Source organism: Pseudophryne corroboree, chromosome 1 (genome assembly GCF_028390025.1).
Source record: "Pseudophryne corroboree isolate aPseCor3 chromosome 1, aPseCor3.hap2, whole genome shotgun sequence".
In the NCBI taxonomy this organism is placed as follows: domain Eukaryota; kingdom Metazoa; phylum Chordata; class Amphibia; order Anura; family Myobatrachidae; genus Pseudophryne; species Pseudophryne corroboree.
This window is the reverse complement of record NC_086444.1, coordinates 771,193,989-771,221,003: the sequence shown is the minus strand read 5'-3', so window position 1 is coordinate 771,221,003 and position 27,015 is coordinate 771,193,989. Positions and strand designations below refer to the sequence as shown.

General features: G+C 45.2%; 1 protein-coding gene across 1 annotated transcript; it reads left to right on the top strand.

Annotated features, from left to right (window-relative positions):
- The first annotated feature begins 2,146 nt into the window (after positions 1-2,146).
- LOC135049802 (uncharacterized) lies at positions 2,147-2,533 on the top strand. Its single transcript, XM_063955685.1, has one exon. The coding sequence runs from the start codon at positions 2,147-2,149 to the stop codon at positions 2,531-2,533; it is 387 nt and encodes a 128-aa protein (XP_063811755.1).
- Positions 2,534-27,015: the final 24,482 nt, after the last annotated feature.

Sequence of the window (27,015 nt, the reverse complement as noted above, 5' to 3'; positions counted from 1 at the left end):
TAATGTGCAAGGACTGAGACACCCACTTTTAGCACACATGAATGCTGTATAACTGATTGGTGCTCCTTCTACTCCACCATTGTTTGCACCAGTCTTATGGCGGGTTCAGTGTCTCGATCTGACCACAGCCTCCTATGCTTATGGCTGTGCAGCTGTGCCTGCAGCAGCTTGCATTGACATGCCTGAGATTCTAAAGGCTACTAATGCAAACCAGTCGATTGAGCTGTGGCACAAATGCATGGATCATCTAGGATATGACAACATACAGAAACTGATAGATGGAATGGTAACAGGGAACACCGTGAGCAATGCTTAAAGATCCATGTGTGAGAGTTGCATAAAAGGAAAGCAAACTCGCAACCTATTTCCAAAATCAGTTAGTATAGCAGAGACACCACTAGCTCTAGTGCACACCGACGTGTGTGGTCCAATGGAGGGAGAATCAATCAGTGGCTAAAGGTATTTCATGACTCTCATTGATGATGCCATAAGAATGACACACGTGTACTTCCTTAAAGAAAAGAGTGAAGTTGTCAACAAAATTGTGGAATACAAAAACCTGGTGGATAATCAGATGGGTCTGAAACTAAAGAACCTGGGATCAGACAACAGTGGAGAGTATGATAACAAAGTCTTAGCCACATTCCTTAGAAAATATGGCATAAAGTATCAGCTAACAATTGCCTACACACTGGAACAGAATGGCGTGAGTGAGTGTGCAAACCGCACAATTGTTGAAAGAGCATGGACTATGTTTAGTGATGCTGGCCTCGAAAATAAATTTTGGGCAGAAGCAGTATCTACTGCAGTATACATAAAGAATCGTGAACCTACAGTGGCCGTCAAAGGCAAAACACCACTGAAGGCATGGTCCAGAGAAAAGCCAAGTGTCAGTCATCTTTGTGTCTTCGGGAGCAAAACTTTTGCACATAAACCAAAGGAGAAAGCTAGATCCAAAATCTATAGAATGTATAATGCTCAGATACTGTGAAGAAAGCAAAGGATACAGACTTTGTATGTTACAAGTAAACATCCTTTTAAATCCAGAGATGTGGTATTCTACGAGACAGCACTACTAACTGGGGCAGTGGAGCAAGATGAGAATGTATTATTGGATGTACAGGCAGCAGAAAGTGTGTCTGAATCTAAGAGTGTCAAAGTACTGTAGAAAACAAACCAGGAAACAGAAGTTCCATGAGGAGCAACAAAGTTGTTCCAGTCAAGAAATACAGTGAGGAGTACACAAACATAGCTTACTATGAACCTCAAAACATACAAGAAGCAATATCAAGCAGTGAGTGGACAGAGTGGAAGTCAACAATTGATACAGAACTGTCAGCACTAAATGAAAACAGTACATGGACTATGGTTGATAGACAAAACTGTAAAATGATCAAGAACAAGTGGGTCTTCTGCAAGAAGTTAAATGCAGACAGGACAGTAGCTCGTTAAAAAGCGCGCCTTATTGCCAAAGGATAGACCCAGAAGCCCGGTACCGATTACGGAGAGATCTAATCAAATTTTGCACGGTATAGAACCTTAAGTTTAGTGTTTGCTACTGCTACACTACATGATCTACTGTTATACCATCTGGACTTTGATTCTGCATTCCTGAATGGAGAGTTAGTTGAGGAAATTTACATGGAACACCTGAACACTATGATGTGGATATATTCCAAACAGGAAAAGTTTGTCTCTTAAAGAAGTCGCTATACGGCCTCAAACAAAGTGGTCGTAGCTGGTATGTGAAGTTGGATGCAGTTCTACTAGCAATAAACTTTGTTAGGTCAGAGACTGATCACTGCCTATACCATAAGACTATGGAAGAGAAATTGTTCATATTAGCTGTATATGTGGATGATTTACTTCTTGCAGGTCAAGAAAATCACATCATTGACTTGAAATACAAGCTAAAACAAGGGTTCAAGTTGAAAAACCTAGGCCCAGCAAATCACTTATTAGGCATGACAGTTGTACAAAACCTACAAGAAGGGACTTTTCACAATTGATCAACAACTATACATTGAGGCAATAATTGCAAATTATGGAATGGCAAATGCAAAACCAGTAAGCACTCCCATTCACAAAAGTGAAAAAATAGTCAAGACCATGTCACCAATCAGCAAGGGGAGATAAAGGGGGAGAAATGCAAGAAATCCCTTATCAAAATGCTGTTGGTAGTTTGATGAATGCAAATATTGGGACACGTCCTGACATCACACATGCAGTGAGTCGGGCAAGCCAGTTTGCAAACAATCCCGGAAGACAACACTGGATTGCAGTAAAGAGAATTCTAAGGTACCTCAAAGATACAAGTTCACTAAAACTGAGATTTACAAAATCAAAAGACACCAGCTTAAATGTATTCTGGGATGCTGACTGGGGGTCAGATGAGGACGACAGACGTTCCTACACTGGATACCTTTTTGCATTAGCAGGCACAGCCATAAGCTGGGCAAGTAGGAAACAACCCACAGTTGCTCTTTCCACAACAGAGGCAGAGTATAAGGTGTTGACAGAAACTTCAAAATAAGCACTTTAGATAAAAGAGACATTATGTGAGTTAGGCCTTCTTCATCACAGTGAGATCATCAACATATGGTGTGATAACAAGGGAGCAATAGATCTTTCTTGTAGTACAAAGCATCATGGACGGTCTAAGCATATAAAACATAATTTCCTCCGTGATTTGAAAGAAAACAAGTTCATCAGTGTGAATATGTTGCAAGTGAAGAAAACATTTCCGACATGTTGACAAAAGGACTGTCAATACACCTGTTGGAAACAAAAGAGGCTGACCCAACCCACAAACAGAATCAAAATACACTAAACATCCCCACCCTCAACCCCTATAGGACAAGCAACCAGTACATGATGACCCCTACAGGCCCAAACCCAGCCTATGAGGTTTAACACACTACACTTCTATACTGACATTCCATTCTCCTTTTTTTGCAACTGACAGAGGTCTCATTTCCTGTCCAATGCAGTGCAAAAGTGGGGGAAGGCCACTCCTTAGATAGATATATGCACAATCAGCACTCTCTTTAAAAATGTATGTATGTACATAAAACATATTGCTGTACACCAGACTTAATGCTCTGCATGCTTTATAAGGGAATTAGCATTAAGCCTAGTATCTGAATAGTTATGCATTGTACAGCCTCCTGTTCCAGCTGCTGGGGAACTGTAACTTCCAGCAAGCCCTGCTGGGATGTATAGTTTCACTAGAAGCCTTGCAGGGAGTCGCAGAGTGTTGTGTTTTTCTTTATGATCTGCTGGGTCTTGTAGTTCCACAAGAGCTACTTATTGAGTATCGTGATGTACAGGGTGGGTGCAGCTGGTAAAATATACATTGGATGGAGAGGCAGAAATCAGTATAGTTTTTTAATCTCTTATGTGTACTTAGCCTATATAAAGCATGGCATATATCTCTTAGCTGGCTACATTTTAAGTTCCATCATTAACTGGTAACCCCTGACAATGGGGGTTGCACCACTGGAAGTTGAAGTTTCCCATTAGCTGGCCACCTCTGGGATTAGGAGTTAATCTCTTAGTAGGCATCTGTGATTAATACGTGCCAAGCATGCAAGCAAGGAACCTAGCAACCTACACCCCAGTCTGCCAGGGAGGCAACCTATACCCCAATGTACAGTACCAGGGAATCAAGCGATACCCTAGTATCCTAGGGTTCTCCTAGTACCCTTGGGAGAACCCCCTCCCATCTTGTTAGGGCATACAAATACCGTTGTGTCAACAGTTAATCACCCCAAAATGTAAACCACGTCCCTCCCCCATCAAAGACGCCCCCTTGTAAGAAGCACACTCAGGGGTACTGTAATTTATTTTATTTTATTTTATTTGGGGGGGGGGGGATTGCGCTTTTTTCCGTCTTGCCCTGGATGTCAAAGACCCTAGTTACCCCTCTGCCTATAATGCATGATTATATAACTGCCTGAGTGAAATTCCTAAAGCTGTACTTTTTAATTAGAAACCTACAGAATAGTGTACTGTAGAATCAGGATCATTACAGTCATTCCACATGACAGTCAGTCTATAGTACAGAATCAGTTCTGTTACCAAGCCAGCCAGTATCCTAGAGCAAGACTGATCTGAGAAGCAAATATTAACTTAATCAAATCTCCTACAAAAGATTATAACGTAATTTAAATTAATTGAGCATATATACTCTAGTTACCTTACAGCTATTGTGTCAAAGGGAGAATTATCCTAAAAGTAGTGGTACAGCAATATCATTAAATATATCCTTTCAACATTATGTTTATCTAGTATATTCAAACAATAACCAGGTTTTAAGACCTGGTAAGTGCACCTACAAATTTGCCAAACAACACCTTGTCACAATCCTTACTAAATTCATATTGTTTGGTGACTTTCCTCTACCATCTGTCCAGGACGCTGGGATAAACAGCTCACCAGTACCATGAGCTCCCTGTGTGCTGAGTTCACTATTTGGAAGGTATGAGCTGCTAACAAGCTGCACTCTGTGCCGATTAGCCTCCTATGTGAATGCTGAATTCAGCAAGTCTCTTCATGCTGTGCCTTCACAGCAATCATTGAGGTTTGTCCATGCTGTCATTGTACTACATGCATCTCTGACTCCAGTGGTCACCAGACTGAGCTCCCTGCACTCTCAGAGCATGTGGCCTTTATTGTCTGCCCATTGCCACATTTGAGTTCCCCCTAAAGACCAGTTATGGACGTCGCCATGACAGTCTCCATCAGCTGATGGCTCAGGATCCAATCGACAGCTTAACTTCTGTCAGGTGATTCCTTCCTCCAACCAGATTAAGGGAGGATGCAGGGCATACTGTACACCGCCCTCCTTTGTCAGGGGGCCCCCCGGCCAGAGCACACTGACATCATTAGCTTTCCGTCTTAAGCAGCAGCAGAACCAGCAGCCAGAATGTAAGCAGGACAGTATTCAGTGAAGGCATAGACACAGGAGTATCATGTTTCATGAGCTACCAATAGAGCTTTCGACCAGAGGATAGATAGGAGGATGGAGAGAGCTGTAAGTGACACAGGGATCACAGCTTATCCTCTTCCCTGCTTGGGTGCCTGAGTCTTGTAAACGTGTAAACTATTACACAACTAAACCATTTGGGTCTAGAGATAGAAACACACACAGAGAGAGTCCTCCTGAGTCCTGTCCCAGTGTGTAAGTAGTACAGAGGCTGTTGCTATTCTTGCATGTGAGAAGATAAATTATTTTATTTTTCTATGTGTATTTTAAGGTTAAGTTATCTGAAATTGTCATATAATAGTTGTTTTTCAATTAACAGTACCCAGCAATTATTAAAGTATTAGTTTAAAACTAAAATACACCATTGGTTTAAATTTAATATACACAATCCAAACCTCTCACCATGGCTCATTCCAGGAGGGACAACATGCTCTCTACCTGGACTTCCTTCTTAATTTATGATTGCAGTCACATGTGTTGAATACCTCTCTTATCAAGTAAATAGTTCAACACAGGTGACACCAACCATATATTAAGTGAGAAGTCCAGGTAGAGAGCATTTTGTCTCTCCTGAAATGGGACATGTTGGGAGGTATACACAATCTAATATACACCCCCACCATCCATGGGGCCCCCCTTTCTAAAGTGCCCCAGGCACCCCCAAGGCAGGGGTATAAATCCGGAATCCCAGCACAGGCAAATATCCTAGAGCAAGACAGATCTGAGGAACAAATATTAACTTAATCAAGTCTCCTATAAAAGATTATAACGTCTTTTAAAGCAATTCAGCATACTGTATATACACTAGTTACCTAAGACCTTACAGCTATCATGCCAGAGGAAGGATTATCCTTAAACTAGTAGTACAGCAATATCATTAAAAACAGCCTTTCAGCATTATGTACTTCTAGGATATTCAAACAATATCCAGGTTTTAAGACCTGGTAAGTGCAACTACGTATTTTAAAATGTATAATCACCGTGCCAATGTATAATCACCGCACCTTGCCAAACAACACCTTGTCACAATCCTGACTATGGGGGTGATTCAGACCTGCTCGCTGCTGTGCATTTTTGCACAGCGGGCAATCAGCAATAGACTGCACATGCATATGCCCCACAATGCAAACGTGCGTCAGCCAACAACAACAGGCATCGCTGGTCAGCGACAGGCTGGTGCGAAAATTTCATTCGCACAGCCATTCGCATTCTGATTGACAGGAAGAGGTAATTTGTGGGTGGTAACTGACGGTTTTCTGGGAGTGTCAGGGTTCCCGAGCATTTTTAGGGAGGGTGTGTGAAGTCAGCTTCGGACCCAACCAGTCTGTTCTCATCGCACTGTAGGAGAAAGTCCTGGGCTGTGCACAGTAGAAAAATCATTCAATGGTAAATGAGCCAAACAGATTTGCAGCTGTCTGCTGACTGAGGGATTTTTAGCAGCTCGGCATACACAATAGTCAACGCCCAAGGGGAGTCAGATAGTCGCCACCCAAGGGGAGTGTATATGCGCACGCGAATATACAGTCCCCTTGGATGGCGACTATCTGAGCGCAGCCCAACGATCAGGTCTGAATCACCCCCTAAATTCATATCGTTTGGTGACATACCTCTGCCATTTGTCCAGGATCTTGGGTGTTTTCTGCTTGCTGGGATAAACTGTTCACCAGTACCATGAGTTCACTGTGTGCTGAGTTCACTATCTGGAAGGCATGAGCTGCTAACAAGCTGTACCCTGTGCCTATTAGCCTCCTGTCTGAATGCTGAATTCAGCAAGTCTCTTCATGCTGTGCCTGCACAGCAATCATTGAGGTTTGTCCATGCTGTCATTGTACTATACACCTCTGTGACTCCAGTGGTCACCAGACACAGCTCCCTGAACTCTCAGAGCCTGCAGTCTTTACTGTCTGCCCACTGCATACACCATGCTGGAGATCCTCCCCAAAAACCAGCTACTACTGCAATTAAACTGTCTTTGATGTGTTTCTAGTTATATACATATAACATATTTTTATTATCTTAAATTACACCTGAAAAAATATATTAATTATATATTTGTATAACTTTCCTAAAATAGGTCTAAAGCCATGTATGCTGGTAACTGTCTCACCTATAAAGGCAAAGTTGCTATGAGCTTTAGATTAATACATGAACTAAAACTCCACTGTTTATTATTGTTAGTTAATATAGTGAGTGCAGAGCCCAGGGCCGTAACTACGTGTGTGCCAAGTGGGCTTGGCACACAGCGCAGTTGCCCCGAGGGCGCAACGGCCAGCGGCATGTAATGAGTCAAATTGACTCATTACATGCCGCCTCTGGCTGCTGTGTGCGCCGTGCGCCGCGCTGGAGGGAGAAGAGACCAGCGCCGGGCAGCGTTCAAGGAGGAGGAGGGAGGGGGAGCAGGGAGCCGCAGCAGCGCTATTTGATTGGTAGTAAGCGCCGCTGCAGCATCCCCCTCTCCTTCTGTATTGGCTGCCCGGCGCTGCTATGGATGCTGGGATGTGGTTCCTTCATCCCAGCATCCACAGCAGCGCCAGGCAACCAATACGGAAGGAGAGTGGGATGCTGCAGCGGCGCTTACTACCAATCAAATAGCGCTGCTGCGGCTCCCTGCTCCCCCTCCCTCCTCCTCCTTCTCACCTCACTGCCTGCACCGAGAGGAAGCTGCCAGCACGAGGAGCCTGTCAGCGGGGAGAAGGTAAGTATATCCCTCTCTCTCTCTCTCTCTCTCAGGGGGACACCGTCTGCCGCAATGTGTAAAGAGGGGGCCTGGCTGCCGCAATGTGTAAAAAGGGGGCCTGGCTGCCGCAATGTGTAAAAAGGGGGCCTGGCTGCCGCAATATGTAAAAAGGGGGACTGGCTGCTGCAATGTGTAAAAAGGGGGACTGGCTGCCGCAATGTGTAAAGAGGGGGCCTGGCTGCCGCAATGTATAAAAAGGGGGACTGTCTGCTGTAATGTGTAAAAAGGGGGACGCTGTCTGCTGTAATGTATAAAAGGGGCTCTACCTGGTGTAGTGGCGCTACTGTGCAGCGTAATTTGAATAATGTAGACTACTGTGCACCGTAGTATGAATTGCTATTATTTTGTGGCCACGCCCCTTCCTCATGAAGCCACACCCCTATACAATTTTCGCGCGCCTACGCCGCGCACTGCCCCTATCTTGCATGGGGGGGCGGGCGCCACTGTCGTTTCTTGCACACAGCGCTAAAATGCCTAGTTACGGCACTGGCAGAGCCCATGTGATTTATATATATAAGGATTCTCAGCATAGGCTTTGGACGCCTGCATGTCATCTCGCTCGCGTCATGTGCGTAATGACACTATATGGTAGAAATAACTTCATGCCATGTGCGTCATTGCGCTGGGTGTGATTGTGCCAAGTGTGCGGTGAGGATTAAATACCCTTGAATATATAAGCACCAAACAAGAGTTAAGGAGAGGTTCCAATAGGTAACAAGGTTCTAAATAACAGGAAGTGAAGCAATTCCCCTGAGGGTTAAATAGACACTTTTACTTGGACTCCTGACTGTACAGACAGGAGTGAGATTATCATCAGACATCAGTAAGTAATCTGAAGTTAGTTCAGTTAAACCACTTATCTTTTATGTTTCTTTAAGTAATAATAATTTTTATTACTTAACTAGAGAAAACTATGGGGGTCATTCCAAGTTGTTCGCTCGTTGCCGATTTTTGCAACGGAGCGATTAAGGTAAAAATGTGCATGGTACGCAGTGCGCATGCGCTAAGTATTTTAGCACAAATTTTAGTAGATTTACTCACGTCTTAACGAAGAATTTTCATCGTTGAAGTGATCGGAGTGTGATTGACAGGAAGTGGGTGTTTCTGGGCGGAAACTGACCGTTTTCTGGGAGTGTGCGGAAAAATGCAGGTGTGCCTGGATAAAACGTGGGAGTGTCTGGAGAAACGGGGGAGTGGCTGGCCGAACGCAGGGCGTGTTTGTGACGTCAAACCAGGAATGAAATGGGCTGAGCTGATCGCAGTGTAGGAGTAAGTCTCGAGCTACTCAGAAACTGCTAAGAAATTTCTATTCGCAATTCTGCTAATCTTTCGTTCGCAATTCTGCTATGCTAAGATACAGAGGGCGGCGGCCTAGCGTGTGCAATGCTGCTAAAATCTGCTAGCAACCGAACAACTCGGAATGACCCCCTATATGCCTTTAGAAGTGGGATGCAGTTAAGTGACCAGCAGTTGGGAACCTGCTGGTCACAATACCAATGCCGGGATCCCGCACGATGAGTAGCCCACAGGTAAGCATGCCGACCAGCAGGGGCTATTCTCACTCATAGAGTCCACGACACCCACAGAACCACCAAGCCTGCTGCGTGGCAGCGATCCTGCAAGGGGTTTTGTTACGCACGCCTCCCCCCCCCCCCACTGGCCATTTAACATTCGGTATCCTTGCGTCGGTATGGTGACCAGCGAACCCAACCCTTAGAAGTACCCGATTAATAAAACTGAACTTTGCTAATTCTGTTTCTAATCATTTCAGCTTTATTTTTTTACCTTAAACTTGTAAAAACCCACCATTTGATGGCAAATTTCTAAACCTATCAATGTTGTTTACATACAGTAGTCCTGGTGACCATAATAAGGTTCTTTAGAGTCATGCGACATGGAAAACACACTAAGGATCGTCTAAAAACCAAATGTTACTAAACGTGATGTTTTTAATTAGTAAGTGACCATTTGTATATACCTTAAACATGTAAAAATATTTGTGTAAAAATATGTAAAAATTCACCATTTGACAGTGAAATTATAAAAATATTAATGTCTAGATGCAAGGATCCTGGTGACCACAACCTGGTTCTAAAGTGTGGTATGGCTTGGGAATACCATTCAGGAACGTCTTATTGCCAGTTAATAAGTACTAAATAGCATTGGTGTAAAAAAAAAAACTACCCATAAGTTTGACATAGTCTGGATTCTAATACTAATATTATCTAACAGCATAGTCCTTTAACCAACCAACCAACCAACCAACCAACCAACCAATATTATCTTCTGAATATGAAAAATCCAGTTGTGTAAAAAACAAAAAAAACAGTGAGAATTTCTACATAGGTTTCTTATACTGTACCTTGAATGACCATACCTTTTAATGCCAAAACATTTGGAGTCTTTCAATCGCTTATCATTAATGGACCAATATGGAGATGTAATGATGCCTTTGTGATTCTGTACTGTAATAATTAATATTCATAATGACTATAGACAGTTTAAATATTGGAATACTTTATTGAATTACTATCTTCTTTTTCTCTTGAACATTAACAGTTTGAAAATGTTGTTCTGTACATTGAGACACACTTTTTTTTCTTCCACTGCTAGGACAACCCTGAAGATGTTGCCACAGATTAAACGCATTGGGTGAAAACTTTATAGCTGCTGTATAAACAAATCTTACTGGCAAATAACCATATGTTCTCACCAAAGGGTGTTCATAATGTTTATAAGGAAAATAATTATACTCACAGTATATGTGAACTGTTTTAATTATGTTTTATAGATATTAAATTGTATACATATGTCTAAGTATTATTGGGTGTACTCAAGAAAACAGGTTAAAAGGAATTAACAGCATATTCATACCATTTATAGGGTGTTCCCAATTTTCAAAACAATTAGTAAGAACTTTTTCCCACATAATATTAATAGGGAGCTCCCCGAAAATAACCATTTAACTGTATATATAAAAACCTTAGGCTTATATTGGCAAGGGGCAGCCAAGAATAGACAACAAATTATCCAACAATTAAAGTACTTTCAAATAAAAAAATATTTAAAAAATCTCTTTTGAGATCCCTATATCAAGAACTCACACTAGCACATTTAGGTATGTATAATCTATTTAATGAATCTTCAAACAAGCCATTAAAAAGGCAAAGCAATGAAGCAGCACATCTACTTATCAATAGGTATATCTTTAATCCATCATCCCAACAGCTGTTTCAGTCCAGGGACCTTCCTCAGGTTACCATTGTAGATAAAGTGACTTGGTGCATATTTGTCAAGAACAGTAGTGCTTCTCATGAAGTGCTAATGTGACAATCACCTGTGTCACCTTATATACATGCTTCCTGGCACCCTGGAATCAATATAATGGGTCTGCCCGGCGATTTGTGTACAACAATGGCGTAATAGGGTGTTCCATACTTAGAGCTTTCTTGCTCTTTGAAGAGATAAATCTGCTGTCTACTGCTTGTACTGAATCACTATTTGATCCAGTTCTTTCTTATAAGCTGAAGTATGATCTCCCTGTAGATTTAAATAGGTTTCCGTGTTTGACGGTTGCTGATGAATCATCACAAAACTCTTTTTTCAGGCGCTAATATATGGAAACACTCTTTATTATGAATAGAAAGTTTATGTTTAATAATCTTATCCTGCAGTAACGATGAGCAGCAATTAAGTGCAGCAGTGTCATAGGACTCCCGTTATTGCCCATTTACAAGTCCATTCATCTGCTAGAAGATGTTTTATCACCAATCGCTCCATAGCATATCTGCAGCTTCTGGATAGAAACACTTAGGAGTGGACATTCAGTGTGGCAGAGAGTGGAGGCAGATGAGCCCACGACAAGTGGAGACTTTTGCTAATTCTGATACTACAAACTACATTGTAGCACTTTGGAGTCCACATATGTTACAAAGTTTTAATCCTCTTGTTGGGACATTATAAATGAGGATAGTTTATATATTTTTTATGGTGTCTATAGTAGTGATGAGCGGGTTTGGTTCCTCGGAAACCGAACCCCCCCGAACTTCACCCATTTTACACGGGTCCGAGGCATACTCGGATTCTCCCGTATGGTTCGGTTAACCCGAGCGCGCCCGAACGTCATCATCCCGCTGTCGGATTCTTGCGAGATTCGGATTCTATATAAGAAGCTGCGCGTCGCCGCTATTTTCACTCGTGCATTGGAAATGTTAGGGAGAGGACGTGGCTGGCTTCCTCTCCGTTTATTTTATGTTGATGCAAATATTTGTGCTTATTGCTTAATTGTGGGGACTGGGGATCAGCTGTATTATATAGGAGGAGTACAGTGCAGAGTTTTGCTGACAGTGACCACCACCACCAGTATACGTTGTCTGCCTGAAAAACACTCCATATCTGTGCTCAGTGTGCTGCATATATCTGTGCTCACACTGCTTAATTGTGGGGACTGGGGAGCAGCTGTATTATATAGGAGGAGTATAGTGCAGAGTTTTGCTGACAGTGACCACCACCACCAGTATACGTTGTCTGCCTGAAAAACACTCCATATCTGTGCTCAGTGTGCTGCATATATCTGTGCTCACACTGCTTAATTGTGGGGACTGGGGAGCAGCTGTATTATATAGTAGGAGTACAGTGCAGAGTTTTGCTGACAGTGACCACCAGTATACGTTGTCTGCCTGAAAAACACTCCATATCTGTGCTCAGTGTGCTGCATATATCTGTGCTCACACTGCTTTATTGTGGGGACTGGGGACCAGCAGTATTATATAGGAGAAGTACAGTGCAGAGTTTTGCTGACAGTGACCACCAGTATACGTTGTCTGCCTGAAAAACACTCCATATCTGTGCTCAGTGTGCTGCATATATATGTGCTCACACTGCTTTATTGTGGTGACTGGGGACCACCAGTATATTATATAGGAGGAGTACAGTGCAGAGTTTTGCTGACAGTGACCACCAGTATACGTTGTCTGCCTGAAAAACACTCCATATCTGTGCTCAGTATGCTGCATATATTTGTGCTCACACTGCTTTATTGTGGGGACCGGGGACCAGCAGTATTATATAGGAGGAGTACAGTGCAGAGTTTTGCTGACAGTGACCACCAGTATACGTTGTCTGCCTGAAAAACACTCCATATCTGTGCTCAGTGTGCTGCATATATCTGTGCTCACACTGCTTTATTGTGGGGACTGGGGACCAGCAGTATTATATAGGAGGAGTACAGTGCAGAGTTTTGCTGACAGTGACCACCAGTATACGTTGTCTGCCTGAAAAACACTCCGTATCTGTGCTCAGTGTGCTGCATATATCTGTGCTCACACTGCTTTATTGTGGGGACTGGGGACCAGCAGTATTATATAAGAGGAGTACAGTGCAGAGTTTTGCTGACAGTGACCACCAGTATACGTTGTCTGCCTGAAAAACACTCCATATCTGTGCTCAGTCTGCTGCATATATCTGTGCTCACACTGCTTTATTGTGGGGACTGGGGACCACCAGTATATTATATAGGAGGAGTACAGTGCAGAGTTTTGCTGACCAGTGACCACCAGTATACGTTGTCTGCCTTAAAAACACTCCATATCTGTGCTCAGTGTGCTGCATATATCTGTGCTCACACTGCTTTATTGTGGGGACTGGGGACCAGCAGTATTATATAGGAGGAGTACAGTGCAGAGTTTTGCTGACAGTGACCACCAGTATATATAGCAGTACGGTACGGAAGGCCACTGCTCTACCTACCACTGTGTCATCAAGTATACTATCCATCTAGATTCTATACCTGTGGTGCATTTAAGTTTTGCAGTTTGCTGACAGTGACCACCAGTATATATAGCAGTACGGTATGGAAGGTCACTGCTCTACCTACCTCTGTGTCGTCAAGTATACTATCCAGCCATACCTGTGGTGCATTTCAGTTGTGCATAGTATATATAGTAGTAGGCCATTGCTATTGATACTGGCATATAATTCCACACATTAAAAAATGGAGAACAAAAATGTGGAGGTTCAAATAGGGAAAGATAATGATCCACTTCCACCTCGTGCTGAAGCTGCAGCCACTAGTCATGGCCGAGACGATGAAATGCCATCAATGTCGTCTGCCAAGGCCGATGCCCAATGTCATAGTAGAGAGCATGTAAAATCCAAAAAACAAAAGTTCAGTAAAATGACCCAAAAATCATAATTGAAAGCGTCTGATGAGAAGCGTAAACTTGCCAATATGCCATTTACGACATGGAGTGGCAAGGAATGGCTGAGGCCCTGGCCTATGTTCATGGCTAGTGGTTCAGATTCACATGAGGATGGAAGCACTCATCCTCTCGCTAGAAAAATGAAAAGACTTAAGCTGGCAAAAGCACAGCAAAGAACTGTGCATTCTTCTAAATCACAAATCCCCAAGGAGAGTCCAATTGTGTCGGTTGCAATGCCTGACCTTCCCAACACTGGACGGGAAGAGCTTGCACCTTCCACCATTTGCACGCCCCCTGCAAGTGCTGGAAGGAGCACCCGCAGTCCAGTTCCTGATAGTCAAATTGAAGATGTCACTGATGAAGTACACCAGGATGAGGATATGGGTGTTGCTGGCGCTGGGGAGGAAATTGACAAGGAGGATTCTGATGGTGAGGTGGTTTGTTTAAGACTGGCACTCGGGGAGACACCTGTTGTCCGTGGGACGAATATGGCCATTGACATGCCTGGTCAAAATACAAAAAAAATCACCTCTTCGGTGTGGAATTATTTCAACACAAATGCGGACAACAGGTGTCAAGCCGTGTGTTGCCTTTGTCAAGCTGTAATAAGTAGGGGTAAGGACGTTAACCACCTAGGAACATCCTCCCTTATACGTCACCTGGTCCGCATTCATCAGAAGTCAGTGACAAGTTCAAAAACTTTGGATGACAGCGGAAGCAGTCCACTGACCAGTAAATCCCTTCCTCTTGTAACCAAGCTCCTGCAAACCACACCACCAACTCCCTCAGTGTCAATTTCCACCTTACACAGGAAAGCCAATAGTCCTGTAGACCATGTCACTGGCAAGTCTGACGAGTCCTCTTCTGCCTGGGATTCCTCCGATGCATCCTTGAGTGTAACACCTACTGCTGCTGGCGCTGCTGTTGTTGCTGCTGGGAGTCGATCGTCATCCCAGAGGGGAAGTTGGAAGACCACTTGTACTACTTCCAGTAAGCAATTGACTGTCCAACAGTCCTTTGCGAGGAAGATGAAATATCACAGCAGTCATCCTGCTTCAAAGCGGATAACTCAGGCCTTGGCAGCCTGGGCGGTGAGAAACGTGGTTCCGGTATCCACCGTTAATTCACAGGCAACTAGAGACTTGTTTGAGGTACTGTGTCCCCGGTACCAAATACCATCTAGGTTCCATTTCTCTAGGCAGGCGATACCGAAAATGTACACAGACCTCAGAAAAAGAGTTACCAGTGTCCTAAAAAATGCAGTTGTACCCAATGTCCACTTAACCACGGACATATGGACAAGTGGAGCATTGCAGACTCAGGACTATATGACTGTGACAGCCCACTGGGTAGATGTATTGCCTCCCGCAGCAAGAACAGCAGCGGCGGCACCAGTAGCAGCATCTCGCAAACGCCAACTCGTTCCTAGGCAGGCTACGCTTTGTATCACCACTTTCCAGAAGAGGCACACAGCTGACAACCTCTTACGGAAACTGAGGAACATCATCGCAGAATGGCTTACCCCAATTGGACTCTCCTGGGGATTTGTGACATGGGACAACGCCACCAATATTGTGCGTGCATTACATCTGGGCAAATTCCAGCACGTCCCATGTTTTGCACATACATTGAATTTGGTGGTGCAGAATTATTTAAAAAACGACAGGGGCGTGCAAGAGATGCTGTCGGTGGCCCGAAGAATTGCGGGCCACTTTCGGCATTCAGCCACCGCGTGCCGAAGACTGGAGCACCAGCAAACACTCCTGAACCTGCCCTGCCATCATCTGAAGCAAGAGGTGGTAACGAGGTGGAATTCAACCCTCTATATGCTTCAGAGGATGGAGGAGCAGCAAAAGGCCATTCAAGCCTATACATCTCCCCACAATATAGGCAAAGGAGGGGGAATGCACCTGACTCAAGCGCAGTGAAGAATGATTTCAACGTTGTGCAAGGTTCTGCAACCCTTTGAGATTGCCACACGTGAAGTCAGTTCAGACACTGCCAGCCTGAGTCAGGTCATTCTCCTCTATCAGGCTTTTGAGACATTGAAGGAGGAGCTAAAATAGAGCGATTCTGCTATGCATGTGGGACTTGTGGATGGAGCCCTTAATTCGCTTAAGCAGGATTCACGGGTGGTCAATCTGTTGAAATCAGAGCACTACATTTTGGCCACCGTGCTCAATCCTAGATTTAAAACCTACGTTGTATCTCTCTTTCCGGCAGACACTAGTCTGCAGAGGTTCAAAGACCTGCTGGTGAGAAAATTGTCAAGTCAAGCGGAACGTGACCCGTCAACAGCTCCTCCATCACATTCTCCCGCAACTGGGGGTGCGAGGAAAAGGCTATGAATTCTGAGCCCACCCGCTGGCGGTGATGCAGCGCAGTCTGGAGCGAGTGCTGACATCTGGTCCGGACTGAAGGACCTGGCAACGATTACTGACATGTCATCTACTGTCACTGTATATGATTCTGTCACCATTGAAAGAATGGTGGAGGATTATATGAGTGACCGAATCCAAGTAGGCACGTCAGACAGTCCGTACTTATACTGGCAGGAAAAAGAGGCAATTTGCATGCCCTTGCACAAACTGGCTTTATTCTACCTAAGTTGCCCTCCCTCCAGTGTGTACTCCGAAAGAGTGTTTAGTGCAGCCGCTCACTTGTCAGCAATCGGTGTACGAGGTTACTACCAGAAAATGTGAAGATGATGTTCATCAAAATGAATTATAATCAATTCCTCCGTGGAGACATTCACCAGCAATTGCCTCCAGAAAGTACACAGGGATCTGAGATGGTGGATTCCAGTGGGGACGAATTAATAATCTGTGAGGAGGGGGATGTACACAGTGAAAGGGGTGAGGAATCGGAGGATGATGATGAGGTGGACATCTTGCCTCTGTAGAGTCAGTTTGTGCAAGAAGAGATTGATTGCTTCTTTTTTGGTGGGGGCCCAAACCAACCAGTCATTTCAGTCACAGTCATGTGGCAGACCCTGTCGCTGAAATGATGGGTTTGTTAAAGTGTGCATGTCCTGTTTATACAACATAAGGGTGGGTGGGAGGGCCCAAGGACAATTCCATCTTGCACCTCTTTTTTCTTTCATTTTTCTTTGCATCATGTGCTGTTTGGGGACAATTTTTTTGAAGTGCCATCCTGTCTGACACTGCAGTGCCACTCCTAGATGGGCCAGGTGTTTGTGTCGGCCACTTGGGTCGCTTAGCTTAGTCACACAGCGACCTCATTGCACCTCTTTTTTTCTTTGCATCATGTGCTGTTTGGGGACAATTTTTTTGAAGTGCCATCCTGTCTGACACTGCAGTGCCACTCCTAGATGGGCCAGGTGTTTGTGTCGGCCACTTGTGTCGCTTAGCTTAGTCACACAGTGACCTTGGTGCGCCTCTTTTTTTCTTTGCATCGTGTGCTGTTTGGGGACAATTTTTTTGAAGTGCCATCCTGTCTGACACTGCAGTGCCACTCCTAGATGGGCCAGGTGTTTGTGTCGGCCACTTGTGTCGCTTAGCTTAGTCACACAGCGACCTTGGTGCGCCTCTTTTTTTCTTTGCATCATGTGCTGTTTGGGGACAATTTTTTTTAAATGCCATCCTCTTTGACACTGCAGTGCCACTCCTAGATGGGCCAGGTGTTTGTGTCGGCCACTTGGGTCGCTTAGCTTAGTCACACAGCTACCTCATTGCGCCACTTTTTTTCTTTGCATCATGTGCTGTTTGGGGACTATTTTTTTGAAGTGCCATCCTGTCTGACACTGCAGTGTCACTCCTAGATGGGCCTGGTGTTTGTGTCGGCCACTTGGGTCGCTTAGTTTAGTCACACAGCTACCTCATTGCGCCTCTTTTTTTCTTTGCATCATGTGCTGTTTGGGGACTATTTTTTTGAAGTGCCATCCTGTCTGACACTGCAGTGCCACTCCTAGATGGGCCAGGTGTTTGTGTCGGCCACTTGTGTCGCTTAGCTTAGTCACACAGCGACCTTGGTGCGCCTCTTTTTTTCTTTGCATCATGTGCTGTTTGGGGACAATTTTTTTGAAGTGCCATCCTGTCTGACACTGCAGTGCCACTCCTAGATGGGCCAGGTGTTTGTGTCGGCCACTTGTGTCGCTTAGCTTAGTCACACAGCGACCTTGGTGCGCCTCTTTTTTTCTTTGCATCATGTGCTGTTTGGGGACTATTTTTTTGAAGTGCCATCCTTTCTGACACTGCAGTGCCACTCCTAGATGGGCCAGGTGTTTGTGTCGGCCACTTGTGTCGCTTAGCTTAGTCACACAGCAACCTTGGTGCTCCTCTTTTTTTCTTTGCATCATGTGCTGTTTGGGGACTATTTTTTGAAGTGCCATCCTGTCTGACACTGCAGTGCCACTCCTAGATGGGCCAGGTGTTTGTGTCGGCCACTTGGGTCGCTTAGCTTAGTCACACAGCGACCTTGGTGCGCCTCTTTTTTTCTTTGCATCATGTGCTGTTTGGGGACTATTTTTTTGAAGTGCCATCCTGTCTGACACTGCAGTGCCACTCCTAGATGGGCCATGTGTTTGTGTCGGCCACTTGGGTCGCTTAGCTTAGTCACACAGCTACCTCATTGTGCCTCTTTTTTTCTTTGCATCATGTGCTGTTTGGGGACTATTTTTTTGAAGTGCCATCCTGTCTGACACTGCAGTGCCACTCCTAGATGGGCCAGGTGTTTGTGTCGGCCACTTGTGTCGCTTAGCTTAGTCACACAGCTACCTCATTGCGCCTCTTTTTTTCTTTGCATCATGTGCTGTTTGGGGACTATTTTTTTGAAGTGCCATCCTGTCTGACACTGCAGTGCCACTCCTAGATGGGCCAGGTGTTTGTAGCGGCCACGTGTGTCGCTTAGCTTAGTCACACAGCGACCTTGGTGCACCTCTTTTTTTCTTTGCATCATGTGCTGTTTGGGGACAATTTTTTTGAAGTGCCATCCTGCCTGACACTGCAGTGCCACTCCTAGATGGGCCAGGTGTTTGTGTCGGCCACTTGTGTCGCTTAGCTTAGCCATCCAGCGACCTCGGTGCAAATTTTAGGACTAAAAATAATATTGTGAGGTGTGAGGTGTTCAGAATAGACTGAAAATGAGTGGAAATTATGGTTATTGAGGTTAATAATACTATGGGATCAAAATGACCCCCAAATTCTATGATTTAAGCTGTTTTTGAGGTTTTTTTGTAAAAAAAAAACACCCGAATCCAAAACACACCCGAATCCGACAAAAAATTTTCAGGGAGGCTTTGCCAAAATGCGTCCGAATCCAAAACACGGCCGTGGAACCGAATCCAAAACCAAAAAACAAAACCCGAAAAATTTCCGGTGCACATCACTAGTCTATAGTAGATACAATAACAGTCACGTGACCAACAATTTTTATGTATAGCATTGGATGCTGTTCATTAATTAACATTAAATGTAATGAATTGTCTTTGTATGTATGAAATAAATTTTTATATTATATAAAGTTATAGTAATCTATTGAAGCAGTGTGTGTTCAGTCATTTATACACCTGAATTTTTAGAAACGCATAAAGTCACTGGTAAATTGAGTTGCTGATGAATGCCATTTTTGTAATCCTATTGGTTCTGTATGATGATAGTAACTCTCAAATTTGAGGGACAGACTACAATGTTATCAAAGTGGCTTCAATCCATGATGGATTGTTGTTCTTCCCACATCAAGTTTAAAGTAGAGATGAGCGGGTTCGGTTCCTCGGAATCCGAACCCGCCCGAACTTCAGGTTTTTTTACACGGGTCCGAGCGACTCGGATCTTCCCGCCTTGCTCGGTTAACCCGAGCGCGCCCGAACGTCATCATCACGCTGTCGGATTCTCGCGAGGCTCGGATTCTATCGCGAGACTCGGATTCTATATAAGGAGCCGCGCGTCGCCGCCATTTTCACACGTGCATTGAGATTGATAGGGAGAGGACGTGGCTGGCGTCCTCTCCGTTTAGAAATAGATAGGAGAGTGAGAGTGAGACACTTCATTTACTGGAGCTTAGGAGGAGTACTCAGAGAGTGCAGAATTTTGCTGATAGTAGTTAGTTAGTTAGTTATACTAGTGACTGACCAGTGAGACCACCAGTGCAGTTTTATTATTATTTAATATAATCCGTTCTCTGCCTGAAAAAAACGATACACAGTGACTCAGTCACATACCATATCTGTGCTCAGCCCAGTGTGCTGCATTATCTATGTATAATATCTGACTGTGCTCACACAGCTTAATTGTGGGGGAGACTGGGGAGCAGTTATAGGTTATAGCAGGAGCCAGGAGTACATATTAAACAGTGCACACTTTTGCTGCCAGAGTGCCACTGCCAGTGTGACTGACCAATAACCTGACCACACTGACCACCAGTATATTGTGATTGTCTGCCTGAAAAAGTTAAACACTCGTCGTGTGACTTGTGTGGTGTTTTTTTATTCTATAAAAAACTCATTCTGCTGACAGACAGTATCCAGCAGGTCCGTCATTATATAATATATACCTGTCCGGCTGCAGTAGTGATATATATATATTTTTTATATCATTATTTATCATCCAGTCTATACTAGCAGCAGACACAGTACGGTAGTTCACGGCTGTAGCTACCTCTGTGTCGGCACTCGGCAGTCCATCCATAATTGTATACCACCTACCCGTGGTTTTTTCTTTCTTTCTTCTTTATACATACTACATCTCATTATCATCCAGTCTATATTAGCAGCAGACACAGTACAGTACGGTAGTCGACGGCTGTAGCTATCTCTGTGTCGGCACTCGGCAGTCCATCCATAATTGTATACCACCTACCCGTGGTTTTTTTTTTCTTTCTTCTTTATACATACTACATCTCATTATCAACCAGTCTATATTAGCAGCAGACACAGTACGGTAGTCCACGGCTGTAGCTACCTCTGTGTCGGCACTCGGCAGTCCATCCATAATTGTATACCACCTACCCGTGGTTTTTTTTTTCTTTCTTCTTTATACATACTACATCTCATTATCAACCAGTCTATATTAGCAGCAGACACAGTACGGTAGTCCACGGCTGTAGCTACCTCTGTGTCGGCACTCGGCAGTCCATCCATAATTGTATACCACCTACCCGTGGTTTTTTTTTTCTTTCTTCTTTATACATACTACATCTCATTATCAACCAGTCTATATTAGCAGCAGACACAGTACGGTAGTTCACGGCTGTAGCTACCTCTGTGTCGGCACTCGGCAGTCCATCCTTAATTGTATACCACCTACCCGTGTTTTTTTTTTCTTTCTTCTTTATACATACTACATCTCATTATCAACCAGTCTATATTAGCAGCAGACACAGTACAGTACGGTAGTTCACGGCTGTAGCTACCTCTGTGTCGGCACTCGGCAGTCCATCCATAATTGTATACCACCTACCCGTGGTTTTTTTTTTCTTTCTTCTTTATACATACTACATCTCATTATCATCCAGTCTATATTAGCAGCAGACACAGTACAGTACGGTAGTCCACGGCTGTAGCTATCTCTGTGTCGGCACTCGGCAGTCCATCCATAATTGTATACCACCTACCCGTGGTTTTTTTTTCTTTCTTCTTTATACATACTACATCTCATTATCAACCAGTCTATATTAGCAGCAGACACAGTACGGTAGTCCACGGCTGTAGCTACCTCTGTGTCGGCACTCGGCAGTCCATCCATAATTGTATACCACCTACCCGTGGTTTTTTTTTTCTTTCTTCTTTATACATACTACATCTCATTATCAACCAGTCTATATTAGCAGCAGACACAGTACGGTAGTCCACGGCTGTAGCTACCTCTGTGTCGGCACTCGGCAGTCCATCCATAATTGTATACCACCTACCCGTGGTTTTTTTTTTCTTTCTTCTTTATACATACTACATCTCATTATCAACCAGTCTATATTAGCAGCAGACACAGTACGGTAGTTCACGGCTGTAGCTACCTCTGTGTCGGCACTCGGCAGTCCATCCATAAATGTATACCACCTACCCGTGGTTTTTTTTTTCTTTCTTCTTTATACATACTACATCTCATTATCAACCAGTCTATATTAGCAGCAGACACAGTACGGTAGTTCACGGCTGTAGCTACCTCTGTGTCGGCACTCGGCAGTCCATCCATAATTGTATACTAGTATCCATCCATCTCCATTGTTTACCTGAGGTGCCTTTTAGTTGTGCCTATTAAAATATGGAGAACAAAAATGTTGAGGTTCCAAAATTAGGGAAAGATCAAGATCCACTTCCACCTCGTGCTGAAGCTGCAGCCACTAGTCATGGCCGAGACGATGAAATGCCAGCAACGTCGTCTGCCAAGGCCGATGCCCAATGTCATAGTACAGAGCATGTCAAATCCAAAACACCAAATATCAGTAAAAAAAGGACTCCAAAACCTAAAATAAAATTGTCGGAGGAGAAGCGTAAACTTGCCAATATGCCATTTACCACACGGAGTGGCAAGGAACGGCTGAGGCCCTGGCCTATGTTCATGGCTAGTGGTTCAGCTTCACATGAGGATGGAAGCACTCAGCCTCTCGCTAGAAAACTGAAAAGACTCAAGCTGGCAAAAGCACCGCAAAGAACTGTGCGTTCTTCGAAATCCCAAATCCACAAGGAGAGTCCAATTGTGTCGGTTGCGATGCCTGACCTTCCCAACACTGGACGTGAAGAGCATGCGCCTTCCACCATTTGCACGCCCCCTGCAAGTGCTGGAAGGAGCACCCGCAGTCCAGTTCCTGATAGTCAGATTGAAGATGTCAGTGTTGAAGTACACCAGGATGAGGAGGATATGGGTGTTGCTGGCGCTGGGGAGGAAATTGACCAGGAGGATTCTGATGGTGAGGTGGTTTGTTTAAGTCAGGCACCTGGGGAGACACCTGTTGTCCGTGGGAGGAATATGGCCACTGACATGCCTGGTGAAAATACCAAAAAAATCAGCTCTTCGGTGTGGAAGTATTTCAACAGAAATGCGGACAACAGGTGTCAAGCCGTGTGTTGCCTTTGTCAAGCTGTAATAAGTAGGGGTAAGGACGTTAACCACCTCGGAACATCCTCCCTTATACGTCACCTGCAGCGCATTCATAATAAGTCAGTGACAAGTTCAAAAACTTTGGGCGACAGCGGAAGCAGTCCACTGACCAGTAAATCCCTTCCTCTTGTAACCAAGCTCACGCAAACCACCCCACCAACTCCCTCAGTGTCAATTTCCTCCTTCCCCAGGAATGCCAATAGTCCTGCAGGCCATGTCACTGGCAAGTCTGACGAGTCCTCTCCTGCCTGGGATTCCTCCGATGCATCCTTGCGTGTAACGCCTACTGCTGCTGGCGCTGCTGTTGTTGCTGCTGGGAGTCGATGGTCATCCCTGAGGGGAAGTCGTAAGCCCACTTGTACTACTTCCAGTAAGCAATTGACTGTTCAACAGTCCTTTGCGAGGAAGATGAAATATCACAGCAGTCATCCTGCTGCAAAGCGGATAACTGAGGCCTTGACAACTATGTTGGTGTTAGACGTGCGTCCGGTATCTGCCGTTAGTTCACAGGGAACTAGACAATTTATTGAGGCAGTGTGCCCCCGTTACCAAATACCATCTAGGTTCCACTTCTCTAGGCAGGCGATACCGAGAATGTACACGGACGTCAGAAAAAGACTCACCAGTGTCCTAAAAAATGCAGTTGTACCCAATGTCCACTTAACCACGGACATGTGGACAAGTGGAGCAGGGCAGGGTCAGGACTATATGACTGTGACAGCCCACTGGGTAGATGTACGGACTCCCGCCGCAAGAACAGCAGCGGCGGCACCAGTAGCAGCATCTCGCAAACGCCAACTCTTTCCTAGGCAGGCTACGCTTTGTATCACCGCTTTCCAGAATACGCACACAGCTGAAAACCTCTTACGGCAACTGAGGAAGATCATCGCGGAATGGCTTAACCCAATTGGACTCTCCTGTGGATTTGTGGCATCGGACAACGCCAGCAATATTGTGTGTGCATTAAATATGGGCAAATTCCAGCACGTCCCATGTTTTGCACATACCTTGAATTTGGTGGTGCAGAATTTTTTAAAAAACGACAGGGGCGTGCAAGAGATGCTGTCGGTGGCCAGAAGAATTGCGGGACACTTTCGGCGTACAGGCACCACGTACAGAAGACTGGAGCACCACCAAAAACTACTGAACCTGCCCTGCCATCATCTGAAGCAAGAAGTGGTAACGAGGTGGAATTCAACCCTCTATATGCTTCAGAGGTTGGAGGAGCAGCAAAAGGCCATTCAAGCCTATACAATTGAGCACGATATAGGAGGTGGAATGCACCTGTCTCAAGCGCAGTGGAGAATGATTTCAACGTTGTGCACGGTTCTGATGCCCTTTGAACTTGCCACACGTGAAGTCAGTTCAGACACTGCCAGCCTGAGTCAGGTCATTCCCCTCATCAGGCTTTTGCAGAAGAAGCTGGAGACACTGAAGGAGGAGCTAACACGGAGCGATTCCGCTAGGCATGTGGGACTTGTGGATGGAGCCCTTAATTCGCTTAACAAGGATTCACGGGTGGTCAATCTGTTGAAATCAGAGCACTACATTTTGGCCACCGTGCTCGATCCTAGATTTAAAACCTACCTTGGATCTCTCTTTCCGGCAGACACAAGTCTGCTGGGGTTGAAAGACCTGCTGGTGAGAAAATTGTCAAGTCAAGCGGAACGCGACCTGTCAACATCTCCTCCTTCACATTCTCCCGCAACTGGGGGTGCGAGGAAAAGGCTCAGAATTCCGAGCCCACCCGCTGGCGGTGATGCAGGGCAGTCTGGAGCGACTGCTGATGCTGACATCTGGTCCGGACTGAAGGACCTGACAACGATTACGGACATGTCGTCTACTGTCACTGCATATGATTCTCTCAACATTGAAAGAATGGTGGAGGATTATATGAGTGACCGCATCCAAGTAGGCACGTCACACAGTCCGTACTTATACTGGCAGGAAAAAGAGGCAATTTGGAGGCCCTTGCACAAACTGGCTTTATTCTACCTAAGTTGCCCTCCCTCCAGTGTGTACTCCGAAAGAGTGTTTAGTGCAGCCGCTCACTTGTCAGCAATCGGTGTACGAGGTTACTACCAGAAAATGTGAAGAAGATGATGTTCATCAAAATGAATTATAATCAATTCCTCCGTGGAGACATTCACCAGCAATTGCCTCCAGAAAGTACACAGGGATCTGAGATGGTGGATTCCAGTGGGGACGAATTGATAATCTGTGAGGAGGGGGATGTACACGGTGATATATCGGAGGATGATGATGAGGTGGACATCTTGCCTCTGTAGAGGCAGTTTGTGCAAGGAGAGATTAATTGCTTCTTTTTTGGTGGGGGTCCAAACCAACCCGTCATATCAGTCACAGTCGTGTGGCAGACCCTGTCACTGAAATGATGGGTTGGTTAAAGTGTGCATGTCCTGTTTATACAACATAAGGGTGGGTGGGAGGGCCCAAGGACAATTCCATCTTGCACCTCTTTTTTCTTTAATTTTTCTTTGCGTCATGTGCTGTTTGGGGAGTGTTTTTTGGAAGGGCCATCCTGCGTGACACTGCAGTGCCACTCCTAGATGGGCCCGGTGTTTGTGTCGGCCACTAGGGTCGCTTATCTTACTCACACAGCTACCTCATTGCGCCTCTTTTTTTCTTTGCGTCATGTGCTGTTTGGGGAGGGTTTTTTGGAAGGGACATCCTGCGTGACACTGCAGTGCCACTCCTAGATGGGCCCGGTGTTTGTGTCGGCCACTAGGGTCGCTTATCTTACTCACACAGCTACCTCATTGCGCCTCTTTTTTTCTTTGCGTCATGTGCTGTTTGGGGAGGGTTTTTTGGAAGGGCCATCCTGCGTGACACTGCAGTAGCACTCCTAGATGGGCCCGGTGTTTGTGTCGGCCACTAGGGTCGCTTATCTTACTCACACAGCTACCTCATTGCGCCTCTTTTTTTCTTTGCGTCATGTGCTGTTTGGGGAGTGTTTTTTGGAAGGGCCATCCTGCGTGACACTGCAGTGCCACTCCTAGATGGGCCCGGTGTTTGTGTCGGCCACTAGGGTCGCTTATCTTACTCACACAGCTACCTCATTGCGCCTCTTTTTTTCTTTGCGTCATGTGCTGTTTGGGGAGGGTTTTTTGGAAGGGACATCCTGCGTGACACTGCAGTGCCACTCCTAGATGGGCCCGGTGTTTGTGTCGGCCACTAGGGTCGCTTATCTTACTCACACAGCTACCTCATTGCGCCTCTTTTTTTCTTTGCGTCATGTGCTGTTTGGGGAGGGTTTTTTGGAAGGGACATCCTGCGTGACACTGCAGTGCCACTCCTAGATGGGCCCGGTGTTTGTGTCGGCCACTAGAGTCCCTTATCTTACTCACACAGCTACCTCATTGCGCCTCTTTTTTTCTTTGCGTCATGTGCTGTTTGGGGAGGGTTTTTTGGAAGGGACATCCTGCGTGACACTGCAGTGCCACTCCTAGATGGGCCCGGTGTTTGTGTCGGCCACTAGGGTCGCTTATCTTACTCACACAGCTACCTCATTGCGCCTCTTTTTTTCTTTGCGTCATGTGCTGTTTGGGGAGGGTTTTTTGGAAGGGACATCCTGCGTGACACTGCAGTGCCACTCCTAGATGGGCCCGGTGTTTGTGTCGGCCACTAGGGTCGCTTATCTTACTCACACAGCTACCTCATTGCGCCTCTTTTTTTCTTTGCGTCATGTGCTGTTTGGGGAGGGTTTTTTGGAAGGGACATCCTGCGTGACACTGCAGTGCCACTCCTAGATGGGCCTGGTGTTTGTGTCGGCCACTAGGGTCGCTTATCTTACTTACACAGCTACCTCATTGCGCCTCTTTTTTTCTTTGCGTCATGTGCTGTTTGGGGAGGGTTTTTTGGAAGGGACATCCTGCGTGACACTGCAGTGCCACTCCTAGATGGGCCCGGTGTTTGTGTCGGCCACTAGGGTCGCTTATCTTACTCACACAGCTACCTCATTGCGCCTCTTTTTTTCTTTGCGTCATGTGCTGTTTGGGGAGGGTTTTTTGGAAGGGACAT